The 15,380-nt window shown below is 37.4% G+C and overlaps 2 protein-coding genes across 3 annotated transcripts in view; one reads left to right on the top strand and one right to left on the bottom strand.

Annotated features, from left to right (window-relative positions):
- Positions 1-8,037: 8,037 nt before the first annotated feature.
- Positions 8,038-15,330, bottom strand: PRRG4 (proline rich and Gla domain 4). 2 transcript variants are annotated; one of them, XM_062000050.1, is made up of 7 exons: positions 15,291-15,328; positions 14,589-14,752; positions 14,362-14,474; positions 11,282-11,445; positions 10,160-10,208; positions 9,339-9,474; positions 8,038-8,583 (listed from the first exon to the last, which is right to left on the bottom strand). In XM_062000050.1, exons 3-7 carry the CDS (start codon positions 14,465-14,467, stop codon positions 8,373-8,375), a joined length of 666 nt encoding a protein of 221 aa, XP_061856034.1. In that variant the 5' UTR covers positions 14,468-14,474; positions 14,589-14,752; positions 15,291-15,328; the 3' UTR covers positions 8,038-8,372. The 2 variants fall into 2 exon arrangements, with proteins under 2 accessions (XP_061856034.1, XP_061856036.1); XM_062000052.1 differs by lacking the exon at positions 14,589-14,752 and having other exon boundaries at positions 15,291-15,330.
- CCDC73 (coiled-coil domain containing 73) overlaps positions 15,024-15,380 on the top strand; it is a 70,086-nt gene continuing 69,729 nt past the window's right edge. Inside the window, exon 1 of the mRNA XM_061999633.1 lies at positions 15,024-15,235. Within this exon, the coding sequence (XP_061855617.1) occupies positions 15,024-15,235 (212 nt within the window). The remainder of the gene's footprint in view (positions 15,236-15,380) is intronic.

Genomic DNA, 15,380 nt, shown 5'->3' with positions numbered 1-15,380 from the left:
AAATGCAGGATCAAGCTAACAGGTAGTTGGCATTTTTCTTATTTGATCATAATTAAAACCAATATTATCATCCACAAATCCAGGGCCAGAATGATGCTCCAGTTCATGCTTAGCACTGATTTATTTAGTAACTTCTTTGTTGCTTAGAGTGCTATTATTATTACCTATGTTAACAGAAAAATGTCAGCTAATGTTTGAGTGTGATTGAGTATTTTGTATGTTGTGTATGTACAAGACAAGCCAGGCAGAAGGCAATGTGGTATGTCACAGCTTTAACAGTCCCACAGATGCTAAGCACCAGGGTAGCACCACTAAGGGTCCTTATGCTTGCAGCATTGGGTGTTACTGAATGGGGTGATTCTTCAGAGGGCCAGCAGTTGCTCTGTGCTTTTGGCATCCACTTATGTGCAGGTACCACAAACCTGGCTCTACTCTTTTTCAGGTTCTCTCTACCCTTATATGCCCTCTTCTTCCACAGAGGGCGTTGCTTCTGTCCTTTGGCTTTGCATAACAGATGACGCCTGAGTTTGATCTTGTCTTCACTCTTCCCCCATGTTTAAATACCAAACTAATCTTTTTGTTTTCTTACGTTAAGGGGTTTTCAGCTATGTCTGTAAATTGTTGGTTTTGCAGCAAAATTCTTGATATGCTTCAAGGCAGTTTTTGATGGGCTGAAAAAAATTGTGGAAGAATAGTCAGATGCACATGCTGGATCAGCAGCTTCAGCTGTTGTTGGATGGAATAGAGTAGTTAAAGGCATGGCATGTGGTTAATGCTGCAAATATGAGATTACAGCTTTGCTGATGAAAGTGGACAAAAGGTATCGTATTTCAGTTCATAACAGTACTTTATTTTGGAACTATCATAGTGTTGTAGATAGTTCACCAATGTGCACAAACATCTTAGTGAGTTTTCTGTGGCTAACCATTTGTCAACAAAAGCTCTAGAAATGGTTTACAGTTAACCTTGTGCTGAGAGAATGAAAACTGTTTTGGAGACTTGAGGGCATTGTTTTTTAAAGACTTATGTTTCAAAGATAAAACATTCAAATAACTTGAACATGTCTAATCTGATGAGGCTCTAAGAAGTTCATGCCAAAGCTGAGCTGATTTAATAACAAATGCTGAAAAGAACACAAAATACAATTTCTGCAGTGTTTATCTCTGTCGAGCACTTGGTGGACCATTGACATCCGCTTACAGGTTGGGAATGCAGCATCTTCGTGCAGGCTTTGTACATGTGCCACATAGTTCAGATATTATGAAGTAATAACATGAGTCTTTTATTAATCACTGATATTTGTTGTTGTAATTGCGATTCTAACCAAAGCAGTTGCTTAAGAAATTAGATTTTACATTTATAAAAGAACACACTTGATCTTGGAGCCTTGCAGCAAATACTTTCTTCGCATTTCTTTACATAGACTACTCTGCATTTATTTGATAAAAAAACAGAAGTATATGTACAAAAAAATGAAGCAAAATATTTAGAATTCATTCTTTTGAACTAAAGTTCATCTACAAATCCATGGTAATTCTCCTGATGTTACAGGAGGTGACTGAGCTGGTAGAAAGCTCACTACAGCAATGAGATGGGTTTCGTTCACTTTCCCAGTCCTCCTGGTCACGTGGTTCACACCTTCCAAGGCACCAGTGCTGGCACTTGTGTGGATTCATGTTTTTGCTGGATAATTTACAAAGGGATTTAGTAAGTAACAGAATTGATATAAGGTAAGTAGGAAAAAGAACGCTTAAATGAAAATTTTTGCTTTTGAACAAACTCATAGTTTGAACAGGGAGTATTTTATTTTAACTCTTATTTCATGTTTTCCATAGACATTTCCATACATCCTATCCATGCTGGATATGTGACACTGAATATGTAAACATTCAGTATTTAATATTTAGTAGTTGTTGATGTTTAGAAAATTAACTGAAGCTGCTTAAACAACTTGAGCAATCATAGGTCTTTCTTATTTCCCAATCGAAGCAGGCACTGCATCAGAAATAAAAACCTGTCACAAGGCCTTTCTCAAAACTTTAGACTAAAATATTTTTTCTGATCCTTTGAAATCTGGCTGCTATACCTTTACAGAGTGGCTTCTAGAAGCTCCCAAATGTAAGGAGCAAGATGCCTGCATCTGATGGCCTCTTTTGTTTCAGCGTTTCTGTAGTCTAGGTGCTGCAGGAGGGAAAGGAGGCGCTAAAGAGCTTCTTATGTCTAGGAAGAGAAGTTAAGCTGCTTGAAGAGTGGTTTTGAGAGAGTGTGAGGGGACTAAATGCTTGGGAACCGTGTCCAGGAAAGTATGGGGAAAAAAAAAGCAAACAGGTGAGTGTGTGCAGTAGCAGATTATGAATAGACACAAAAAAAGGAATCAGAGAGGGGAAAAAAAATTCAATAGTGAATTACAGGTAGAACAATAAGACAATAAAGGAACAGAAGGAAGTAAAAAACAAAATGTAAAGCAAAACTAGTTAGTTAAATGTATTTTCAACATGGACAGAATTTACTGTAAAAAATAACCAAAATACATTTGATACTGTGCTGTTATTTTGCACATAAAAAATTAGTGTAGTTGCCATTGTGAAATTATGTAAAAGATAATGTATTTTATGGTAAAACAGAGGAATGGTGCCCACCTGGTGAAAAACTGGGGAGGTTGCTCCCACAGCAAACTGACAGCAAACTGTATTGCAGTTTAAACACTAATGGAATTACTATTGCTTTCCTTGTTAGAACATCGTAAGATCTGCTGTTCCCAGCTGGAGCTAGTCTTTTGCTGACACATTTCAGTATTTTGCCAAATTAGTCAGGGCAGTTTACAGTAAATTGTTTTTGATGTTTCAAAGTGAATGGGCTGGCTATTAAATGCACACAGAGATTAAAAGTTAGATGGGAAGTTTTATTGATCTGTGTTTTGGCTGGCATTTAAAAGTAAGTACTGTCAGAATGCTGTACATTTGCTTGACTTCCACATAATTTTCAGAATTGTTGAAATCCAGTAGATACAAACTCTTCCTTTTTTTTTTGTATCTGGGAACTGTATAGCTAAAGTCACAATATAGTAAACAAATGACATAGAAGACATTTTCCAAAGAACTGAGATCCTGTTTTCCCAGGACTTTTAAAATGAAGCATCTGTACCCCACCAGCCATAGTTCAAGTCTTAGTTCAGTTGACTGATTAAAATTGGGTGTTTGGATATAGGAGGAGATTCTGGTATTCTTTGGAGAGATTTAACATGCTAACTTAGCTCATATTGTGTGGCTGGGGGGAAAAAAAAAGCACAAATCTGACTATTGTTTCCCAGTGGGCAAAACAAAAGTGGCTTACTTTAGTGCTACAAAGAGATTCAACCAATCTAGCTGCCCTCATCTGTCCATCCTTCCTCTCTGCAAACGTCTATTCTTACTGCACAATGCATACGTCCATTTCAGATTAAAATCACCATCACCAAACCCAGAAGTTCTGCTTCACACCTTGTATTTGCATGCCTGTTCTGGCCCTCATTGAAGTGATCTTGCTTACTTCAGTAACCCAAAGAAAGTGGGTATTTTTTGGCCGCATCGTGTTAAATCTTCTGACCAAAAATCTGGTGAAAGTCAAGAAAGATGGAAGGGTAAATACTTGGTTAAGTTGGCTTATTTGTCTTGGCAGTCTTAAATCTTCATTGACTACAGTTCATGGTTCAGAACTTCAAAGGCTTCAGTGAACTAGAGCAGTGAAGTCTGAAGCATCTTTCCAGGGTATGAATTGCTGATGTTAAAACAAACTGTACCCCTTTTTCTCTGTTCATAGGTGCTGTATGGCATGAAGAATCATAAAATGGTTTGGAATGAGCAGAGACATTTTCAGTTAGATTTGGTTGCTCAGAGCCTCGTCTAACCTGACCTTAACTGTTTCCAGAGATGAGTTATCTATCACCTCTGAAAAAATGTTACTCCTTGTCCTGTCAAAACAAGTCTCATCTTTCTTACAAGCTCCCTTTGAATACTTTTAAGAAAGGTGCATGCTATTACCAACTTAATTAAAATACCAAAACCAAAAAAGAGGGTTGTCAAAGGTTTTTTTAATCATATGCTAAAATAGCATTTTCTCTTTTGCTATGATTAACCTGCATAAATGTTTATTTGGAGATTGTTTTACAAAATATTAGAGAATAGCACAGTTTAAAATATTGTTACAGTTCACCTAACAAAACCAGCACTTAACAGCAGAGTTACAATTAAAATATAACCAGTGCCAAGTGCATTCAGAAGACTCTTATCAGATGAGTAGAAGGAAGTATGTTAGTAAGTAACAAGACTTCACACTGTTCAGAAATGACTGGAAACAGTCTGAAGTTATGACCTGAATAAAAAGCAGTGTATTTGGGAAGATGTGCTTAGTATTTTTGAGAGAAAAGTACATCTAGGTTGTTGGCTGTAAAAATGAACATTTTTTATGTGATAGGAATTAACTGAAAGACATTTAGAGTATAGAAAAAGCAAAGTCCCAAGTGTTTGAAAGATGATTTTTAAACCTGAGGTTTCCTTCCTGTTGTCTATACCACATGGCACAACTGAAGATAATAGCAAGAAAACTCTTGTTGGCAGATGAGACTGTGGATAGAAGTTTGTTGTTTTGTTGTTTTCTTTTTTAAAAACCAAACTTTAAATGAAGCTGTATTGTTGATCAAAGTAATCAAACAGTGTTGCTAATAATCTACAGGTAATTAGTGCATCCTATCACAGCTGGTAATCAGTGGAAAGACAAGGAATTTTCCTATGCTTTCCAAATTCCAAATACACTTTATAACGGCATATCAGCCTCAACCAACATAAGTAGGCATGATTAATACAATAGAATACTCTAAATCAGGTTTGGCAACAACACTCTGGTAAATAATGTGGCAGAGCATTATACTTTTTTATTACCTGAATTGATCAGTTATTTCCTTTTTGGGTCCAATCCCAGTTCAGCTGAAGCCAGTAAAAAGCTCGCTATGGACTTTGACAGCAACAGAATCAAATGCTTTGTGGCTCACAAAGTGGTGAGGAAGTGCACTTCCATTTGGTACTTCGGTTTTGCACTTCTAGTGATTTCAGAAAAAAAAAACCCACAAAAAACCCCAAAACCTAAAAATACATAATGCTTATAATACTGTTCACCAGAGGATTTGATAAATAGTGGGCTTGCTTATTTCACTGATGTAAAAAACAGGTTAAGGATTTCTTTTTCTGTTAACAGAGACACGTCTTTCCTGGCTCTCAGTTATTTGCTTTAATAATCTGTCCTGATTTATAAGAAGTTGCATACTGTTACCTTGTGTGATGCTGAAAGGGCCAAGTTTTGGAAGATTGTTCCAGGAACACTCTTACTAGCCCTTGGAAGACAGTCCAGAAGTTGAAACACTGATGGTTAATATCCATAAAGAAATTGAATTAAACTTGTTGCTGCTTGGTTCCTCAAAATCTATTTCTTTCTCCTCTCACCTACGGACACTTTGATTTGCTGTTTTCTATATTCTAATAGCAACTGCATTTTCAAAGGAAACTGCATGTAAAATTTTGCAGCACTTCTGAATTCACAAGTCACCACAGTCTACCTCTTGCTGATTTTTTTTTTTCCCCCCTGCTAACCTAGATGAATAAATTCTAAAAAGAGGCAAGACCAAAGGTAAGAGTGTCTTGGGCCAGGAGACAATCTATAAAAGAAGAAACTCAACAGCTGCCAATCAAAGGATTTTTCTCCCTTTCCAAAGGAAAGATAAGTTTGCATTGTGATCAACAAAATTTTGAATTTTGCTCCTTATTTATATGTAACATGAATCCAATATTTGAATATCAGTCAGTGGACCTTTTGAGTATCAGCAGGGTCTAAAGTGCAGATTCCATAAGTAAATTTGAAGTGTTATACCCTACAGAAGGTGCCGTTTACTGCCCAAAGCACTATAGCAGTTATACCATCTTAAGTTTTTTATACCAGTTATACCATCTTAAGTTTTTTTAATTAATTAATTATGACAACAGCTTTGCATGCATTGCATAGAATAATTTGTAAGTGACTTGTAGGAGAGGTAGAAGAATCAAATTTCAAGTGATTAAATAGGTTTCTGTATCATTTCTGTAGTTTATTTAAAATGTGACTTTGCCAAATGCATTGATAACTATAGTAACATTAAAAAAATATCTGAAGTCTCACAAGCCTTGTGAAATCAGTTTGCTTGAAAGTGCTCCTGTCAGTCCCATTAAATTAGACATTTCTGAGTCCCAGGAAAAATGTAGAGAAAAGTGTGCTCTGTAACTCAGGATAGACATTAACAGATATTAAACTTGTTAGCTAAATGAAAAGGAAATACAGGAGAAAAGTTTTTGCAGACTTGTAATTGCATGGCTTCATTGTAACTGTGTTTTGGTTATCAGTGGTGGTCTTGCACAATCACTTCATTCTTACAGAACAGTAACCTCCAAGAACTTCAAAATGCTTTTACAAGTAGACCAGAAGTGAACTGAAGCTATCCTAACTGAAGCTATCCTAACTGAAGCTATCCTAACTGAAGCTATCCTAACTGAAGCTATCCTAACTGAAGCTATCCTAACTGAAGCTATCCTAACTGAAGCTATCCTAACTGAAGCTATCCTAATTGAAGCTATCCTAATAAGTGGATTCCCTCACCTGTCACTGAGAAAGAAGCTGCGAAGAGGTTTGTGACTTGTCAGAAGCCAAATCTGATGCTGAAGCTTTAGGAAGAACACAGTCCAACATCCACTGCTATCAGCTGGGTTGTATGTATTTTTCAGAATGTAAGACCTTGTGTGGCATTTCCAGTATACACTTTACATTCCAAGATTTGGAGCATGTTTGTCTTTGCAAAAGCATTTACAGGTTAAAAATCTCGTATCAATCCTAGCACTGTAGGTTCTAGCATGTTAAAAACCATAAAAACTCAGTGAAATGTTACATATAAATATGCAATCTTCATATTATAAAATGCATTTTAGGCACCAAATTAAAATACATTTGCTGCTGTTAGCACTGGTCAATCAGAAATGCATTTGTGGAATTAGTTCTTAAAAAATTTCATTGTGTTTTCCACTATAAAGCTACTGTAATAGAAGAAAACACCTGCCAAGTGGAGCCCTGGCGCAGGCTGCCCAGAGAGGGTGTGGAGCCTCCTCTGGAGATTTTCAGACCTGCCTGGACGTGTTCCTGTGTGACCTAATTGAGGTGAACATGTTTTAGCAGGTTGGACTAGATGATGTCCAGAGGTCCGTACTAGCACCCACCATTCTGTGATTCTGTGATGTTGCCTGTGAGACCCTCTAATATGGTTTCCTGTGGCTGTGGGAAGCCTTTTCCACTACAGTGCCATTTGACCAGGAGCTAAAGGGACAGTAGATGTGACTTGCTCAGCAAGATCTATAGACCAAATAAGGGTGGGGGTTGAACATGTAAGATTAAGGGTAATGTAAGAACATGTAAGAAATTGTGTTGGTAGAGCTAACCAGTAACTCCCTAAAGTTCTTGACTATTGCTGTGCTGTGATGTTTCATTCTGCTTTCAAGGTAGTGTAGTGCTACTGTGGGATAGTCTGACCTTTGCCTCCACAAGCTAAGTATCTTTTCAATATCTTTCAAACTGCAAGAGATACGTTATCTGTGAAAACCGGGTACCTTTTTAAACAAGTCTCTTGCGTAACATCCCATGACCCATAGTACTCTATAGTCACTTTAACCTGGTATTTAGTGCTAAACATCAAAAACATTTGATAAAGGTATAGTTGTCTGAATGGGTAATGTACTGTGCAACTAAGGGTTCCTTTTAATCCAACAGTATAATCACAAAAATACAACAAATTGAGAAATGCGTAAACCAAACCAGTGTGATCCAGAAGCAGTAATATATATGCTAGAAGGATCAAATAATGAATAATCTTAATTCAAATATAGAAAATTCACACAGCAATTAAGTGAATATAGCAAACAACAAAGTAGAATTCTTACAGTGGTTTAAAGTATTAAGTCACAAAAAAGTGTAAAAAAAAACCAACTAAAATACTTCTTTATGAAGAAAAAGAAAGATTAAACTATTAATGAGACATCAATAGTATGATGGCATTCCTCAAAGTGCATATAAAAGAGAGTGGCAATACAAGACTTACTCTTCATGCATTCCCTCCTCTTAGAGCAATAACCCTGTGCAAAGAACAGGTCTGCTGCCTTTCCAACAGCTCACGTCTTCCTGGATGTGCTCAAGATCTTTCACGTTTTTGTAAAGTGTCTTGCAATATGCAAGGTAGCATATACTTTTTTTAAAAAAGTATGCTATGTTTCAGTAATTCCTCTATCACCCCAGGAGGTTTTTTGACTAAGGGCAGTGTCACAATGTCACTAAGGAAGTGACATTGATTTTTTAAATGCCCTTGCCACCTCGGGGGGCCCTGGATAAGGAGGTGGTGGCACATGGTGTTGTCCATCTGAAATAACTGCTTGATCATAACTTGGCAGTCCTGAATCATCAGTTCTGAGAGGAAGTGGGTTTAAAGAAAATTCTTCATGCCTTCTGAAGATGCTAGAATGTCTTCTTACGTAGTCCGCATACCTAAACAAAGTGAACAGCATTATAAGTGGCAGCTTCTCTTTTAAAAGAAAGAATATGAAGTCTTAGTTGTGAAAAAAATAAAAAACACCAAACAAAAAGACAAAACAAACCCCCCAACAACAACTAAACAAAAAACTCACCTGAACAGCCAAAAAGCCACCACTTGCCTACAGTGACCAGAAGCCAAGTTTTCTCTCTCAACCCCAGAGTAAGAATAGCTCAGTGTTGTGAAATTTAGAGGGAAGAGGAAGCACAGAATCCTATTGTACTCTTTTCAAGTTTTGGATGAAGGACCAAGCAGGACTAGAGTAAAAGAAACATGTCCTCAAGCCTACTTCATTTCACATCTGAGGTAGATTACGTGCCACGAAGAGCACACACCCTATTTTAAGGAGCAAACAGAACACAGACTTTCCATTGCAGGCCTAAACCTATTAAAATTACTCCATCTTTTGATAGAATATTTAATATATAATATATATTATATTATATATAAAATATAAGAATATTTTAGAAGCAAGAACAAAAAAAACCCCAAAGGTTTGTCAGCAATGCAAGAGGTGTTTTACATTTTTGTGTTCTTAACTTTGGCATAAACTGCCAGTGCTCACCTAACCTCCCAGGATATTAAGAACTAGAACTCCTGCTGCATTCTGTGAGAATAGTTAGACCAAGCCACAGTGATTTTTAATTCCACTCTTAAGCAAGGGTTTGTTTCGATGTTTGTTCCTTTTTAAGCAAGTGAAATTCCTTACCCTGGTGGTTGCCTGGATTTGCACCTACTTTTGCAGCAGTAGAAGATAAGCAGTGCAATTATAACTAAGAGTACTCCAGCAGCAACTAGACTGATGAGAAGTCCTGTAACGTTAATCTTTTGTAGTGCCTCATCACCTGAAGATAAAACATTGGTTATTTTTATTACATGCTCTTTCCAACTACATGGTAGACATTGTAAAATACTAGTTTTGCTGTACTGTAAGGCTGTGCCTTTCCACAAATGTCTAGCTTACTCTGAGAAGCTGTAATATCTGCAACACAACCCAAGAGCATCATTCACATTCAGCTTAAAGCAAAAGTGAGTAGATATTCCCTTTTCCAAACATAAAACTGTTGAGATATCTGTCTTCTAATGCTTTCCAAATATTGCCTCATTGTGACCTTGATCAGGCTGCAGATCATTCCTCAGGTCATACTGAACGTTTTTAAAATAAAACACCTGGCTTAATGCTACTCTGGACCTAAATCAGACTTATAGTACTGCTAAAGAAATGAGTAGAAGTCACAGACAAAACCACAGAGAGCAGCCACAGGATTACTGCAAAGTTTAGAGATTCTGTAATAAACAGACAAGAAAATTACATTGGTTTTACCTACAGATTTATAGTGGATCCTGCTGTGAGAAAGATGCTTCAGTAAGTATGTTTTACTGTATCACATAACACAACATACTTGCACAGTTCACAGCGAATTTTAGTAAAAACATCAATTCCGATTTTGTAAAAAATGGTGTATTTTTAAGAATGTACTGTTATAACAAAATATTACAATATAACAAAAGAATATAAAGCTTACTTACCTATTCCAATTTTAGGGCCTTTAGTTGAATAGTCTTTCCAAAAATCCATCTATAAAAACACAAAGGATGAGATTTGTATGAGATAAATATTTGGCAGGCTTATTGACTTATTTTTTAACATGGTACTGTGGGCAAAGTTTAGTGACATAAATAGAAGCAATTCCTGGTGAAGGATTTGTACTTATCCTACTGTATTTTTCTCATACGTTCAAGTTTGCATAAAATTACAATTTTGCAAAGAAGAAAATGCCAAGTCGTGAAAGAGAAATGTGCATTTAACTGTCCAAATGGCACCTCATATTTCTGCCTGATTATAGTAGAAGTTAGCAAGTAAACAATGTTTACAATAATCTGTAGAAGATTAATCTATGGAAGAGCATTAATGAGGCAAAGTCAGATTCTTAAGTGTCACATTTGCATGAACAGTATCTGAATTCCTATCAGCTAGGAAAAACAATGGAATTAAGATAAAAATTTTTATGTTGCATGGCTGTTAAGCGTTAATGTGTTTAGCTACAGCTTCCACTTTTGCTACCCAGCAAAAGACTCCATCAGGACTCCAACTTAACACTTTTACTTTTTTCATAAGAAAATGCTAGCAATGGCAAACTAGCATTTCCACCTTTGGAATGGGAATGTATTGCTTGCTTGCTGCATGCAGCAAGAGACAGTCTTGAGACAATCATCATATTCCACTATCAGGTTGATATGTTTCTTATGGGGTTTTTTAGTTGGTTTGTTTTTTTAAATACCAGACTTCTTCCAAGCTGTATGTAGGTAATAATTTAGTAGATAATGCTTTAGGGATATTTGGCAATTGGTAAACTGCAGATTTGCTTCATACTCCTCTTCTAAAACACTCTGGCATGACACAAGGACATGACTAGCCAATTAATACACAGAGTACTTCTTAAGTTTCATTTATATGTTCACAGAATTTGATCCCTTATCTAAAGTCTTTAAACAATAGAGTAACAACCCCATCTAATTGGGGCCTCTACTTTCACAGTAAAACAAGCACTCATTGTAAATGCTGTTTTCAGCAGGGCTACAGTATTTAGATACAGTAAAGTTTTAGCCAATAACCTTCTTCAATATATTAAATTCAATTTGAATAGCTACCGTTTCATCAGGGTCTTCAAAAATTTCTCTTGCTTCTTCATAATTGCAGAGCTCCTCAAAACATTCTCTTTCCAAGTTATCTGCTGTGAATGCTTCAAAATCAAGTCTGTTATTTAGAAGATGTCGTCCAATGAATAAATTTGCCTCCTTTTCTGATGTGAACACTAATTAAAAAAATTGAGTTACATTAAAACAAGTTAGAAGAAAGCTAATTTGCTATTTTTTAAACATACAAATTTTAAATGAAAAAATTTGGTATTTTTAAGGAATGATTCATATACTGAACGAGCAAATTGAGACCACTTCTTTCTCTAGCATCTCTCAGTTACACACAGGAAAAAGAAAACATCAAAGTCTCCTGAAATGTGTTCTTCACTGCTAACTTCTCTAAATATGCAGTATAAAAGAAACATATTTTCCATTCTCATTAAGCATTTCAGCTATTCCTTATATGACCAAGAGAACTGGATTCTCATGACAGCTGTTGTTCCAAGTTTTGGTGTTATCCCTTCTGGGATATAGGCATCAGTTTTTAACTGGAGCTCTTAAGAACAAACTAATAGTCACATAAAGCAGAAATTCAGTCAGATCCAAACAGCAAGACACTGGAAGAAGGACACAAGCGAAAAGGGAAGGGAAAAGAAGTAAGAAAAACCCTCATCCTAAAGAATCCACAATATACATATATCAATACTCTGCTGTCTGTGAGTTCCAAAGTTTGTTTATGGAATTTGGATTTTAAATTGTGGCAGCAGAGTCTTATTAACTATACATTTATTCTCTTTTATTCACAGTCATGACACCGAGATTTATGTAAATGTTGGCACATTGCCAAGTTTGTTGTAAATTAGTCCATAATAGGAATTTTACTGACAACAGGCACTTCGAAGGACATTTATTTCATCTTTTGTGTTTATTGCAGGCTCCATGAGGCCTCACAGAGTAAGTTGTGAGGTGCAGTTCCAGAAGAGTTAATGAAATTATAGGTGGCTTTGGAATACAGGAATGCATTTTCTCACCAGGCATTTTCCATAGTCAAGTTTTAGCCTGCTCTTGCTACAGCTTCTTTAAAAAAAAAAAAAAACCAACCAAAAACATCTTTATATGACAGAACTCATTTTCTTCCTTGGTTTTTAGTGAAAGCCTAATTTGTATTCCAAGAAATTCAGACTATTTGATGAAGCAAAGTGACTAGACGATTATTTTTGCAAGTGTAATGCAGATGGCTAAAAAAGGAGATGAGATTCAGTATAAAGTTATTCAGCACAAATTAGCTCTGTGTTCTTCTTAGCTTGTTTGGCTCAATTATCACATCATTCATGAGTTTTTAACCTAATAGTTATTGTTAGGTATCTCAAAATAGTTGCTCTCTGAAAACTAAGAAAACTGCGTATTAGTTGTTTATGTCTTTAGTTTTATAGTAGATTGAGGGAATATTACAGTATATATTGAAGGAGACACTTGTATATGTACGGATTTGTGAAGGAAATACATAATTCTAGATTCTAAAGATTCTTCAATTCTAAAGTAGTTGCTTGAAAATCTAAAGTTAAAATATTTATGCTGTCTCTAAGGGTAACCAGGGAGAAAAAATCGCAACAAACCAAACACTAAGCCCACAAGTGGAAAGGGGAAAGAATTACATGGAAAAAAAAAAATCAATATCTTGGTTCAGTGCAAATCGCAGGAATAACTTCAGTCTTCTGAAACAGAGATCTTCAGTTTTGCTCAATAATTTCATTCCTTACTATGCAAGTAGTATTAGCCATACTTCTGGATTAGATAATGGATACATTTTATTTAATGTGGAATGCACAGGCAAACTGCCTGGAGCCTAGGACCCCTAATCCCGGTGATAGATGCTCCCTTTCTCTTTCAAAAAATCTTTATCCTTTTATCTGCTTTTTTTTTTAAACTTTCAGGACATAGTCAAAGTGCACCCGTCTCCACCTCCAATTTACCTGCAACACGGTAATGAAACAGATGGATTTGAATTTTCTCCTACACATGGAGGAACTAAATGCAGTTTTAGGATGTGTAGCATTTAATCAGAAATGTACCCACACAATGTACTGAATAAAGTTAACTGCTGGTAAAAAATACTGAAGTGGTAACCTCTCAATGCAGGTACCCCATACTCTTGGCAACTGTTCTAGTTGCCAAATTACTGGATAAAGATTTGGGCTTCTCTCATTCCAACTCTGTCTTTAAAGGAGGATCGATCTGGGCCTGTTGTCAGGAGAGGGTTCTATCTCACAGGAAAAAGGCAGCCAGGCAGCCTGACAATTTATGCCTCAAAGCAAGGTGGATTTTAATGAGTAACCTGTCTCAAGCATTTTTCTGCTAGCCATGTTTTCTGCTCAACATACTGCCCTGAAGGATCTTCCTGCTTAACGTGATGACTTTTTAAAGTCTGTTGTAAGGTTTCAGCATTCCTTATTCGCTACAGAGACTGGGCAGTTAAGTTACAAATTCCTTTTGGAAGCCTTGATGCTTAAATGTTAAGCATCACACATGTTAGCGTCCTAGTGCTTGAGACCTTATGGGGAACTTCATTTGTTTTTACCTCAGTTTCTCTTCACTTCCTTCCCTCCAAAGTGAAAAGCTGCAACAGCAGCACTTCTCTAAAAGGATCTGGTACTGAGAAAAAAATATCAATCTCAAAAAAAAAGGCAGATAAACCCTATCAAATACAAAGCAATTTTAGATGTACAAATAAAACTATAGTGCACTCAAATAGTACCAAAGCAGCACTATCTTAATATATAATTTAAACTTCTGAAATTTTGCTATTAGAGAATTCTGCTTATAGTGGTGATAATAATCCTAGAGACCTAGGGAAAGCTCAATCTGCACTTACTACTCGATCTGATAAATATGTCAACACCCAAGTCAATTATCAATCATTTCAGCAAAACACATTGAAATGTTTGAAAATTAAGCATAAAACAGCTCAATTGTTTTAATGAAGTAAAAACCCAACAACAAACCTAGAATTATTTACATACATTTCTAAGCAGAAGCAAAGTTAGATACAATATTATTTTGAAAAGCACAAAATCACATTAAAAGTACGTTACCGTCTTCCCGTTCAGCTTTCTTTAAGTTATTTAGTCTCCCTATGCAGTGAGGAAATGCAAACGTCATCACATGTAGTTGACACAGCAGTACCAAAATCACAGACATGGTGTATCTGTCAGATAGAAACTAAGGTGAGTTAAAAAAAAGTGACAATGCAATCTTCTGAAGCGTCAGTGGTGAACCGTGACTGAATCCTATAATAAAGTCATCCAAAGCAAGCACCTACATGCAGTTAATGGATCCCTAGGAGGTCCAAACTAGTCCTGCGTGTTTCTTGTAAAGTTTTCATTGCGTAACATCCACAGAGGTCACTGGGGCCACTGTCAGCCAGGCAGTACCTTCTCTCCGGGGGCAGCGGCTGAGCAGAGCAGGAGGCTGGTTAGCTGGCGACTTAACGGGGAAAGAACATACACAACGTGCTGCAGGTACGCTCTAAAAATTCAGACAGCCACAATTTTGCTGCAGGTACTACAAGCTCCTCGATGTAAACAGAGATAAACCATTTTGGCGGGAGAAAGCTGTTGCCAGTCTCCTCACGCCCAGCTCTCCAGGGGAGTTAGCGCTCTCCTGTCTAGTACAACTATTGAAAATAACGAGTGAAATAAGGTCATAGCTGTTGCAAGAGACGCGCAACACTTAAGGAAAACACGATCGCCGCCTGATGCGGAGATGCGCGGCCACCACCCGAGGGCACCGACGGTATCGAGGGAATAGCCACTCCGCGGCCCTGCCGAGAGCTCTCCCGGCAGCTGCCCGTGCTCCCACCGAGCCCGCGGCCGCTCGTAACCGAGTTAGACTGCTGCCCCTCGCCCCGGGACCGACCCCTGCTGTCGGAGCTGAGTCCAACCGGGCAGGTTCCAGGGAGACGCTGAGGTGCGTCCCAGGACAGCGGGGAGAAGGGGCGCCGCTTCCCGCCGCCCGGCCTTACCTGCTCGGCGAGGCTCCGGCGGTGACCTGAGGAGGGCGGCTGCTGTGGCGCTTCCTGAGAAGGGTGCGGCTGAGTCACACGGCAGTACCT

This window comes from Colius striatus, chromosome 7 (genome assembly GCF_028858725.1).
Source record: "Colius striatus isolate bColStr4 chromosome 7, bColStr4.1.hap1, whole genome shotgun sequence".
NCBI classification, from domain to species: domain Eukaryota; kingdom Metazoa; phylum Chordata; class Aves; order Coliiformes; family Coliidae; genus Colius; species Colius striatus.
Note: the sequence above shows the minus strand (reverse complement) of the source record. Positions and strands in the feature narration are given on the sequence as shown.

Bases quoted from the DNA above. Each gene is read 5' to 3' on its own strand.
- PRRG4 (XM_062000052.1), bottom strand. From the start codon at position 14,467: ATGTCTGTGATTTTGGTACTGCTGTGTCAACTACATGTGATGACGTTT. The intron at 11,446-14,361 runs GTAACGTACTTT...TTTTTTAATTAG, and splicing joins GAAAGCTGAACGGGAAGACG to TGTTCACATCAGAAAAGGAG. The intron at 9,475-10,159 runs GTAAGTAAGCTT...TTTTATCTTCAG, and splicing joins AGGCCCTAAAATTGGAATAG to GTGATGAGGCACTACAAAAG.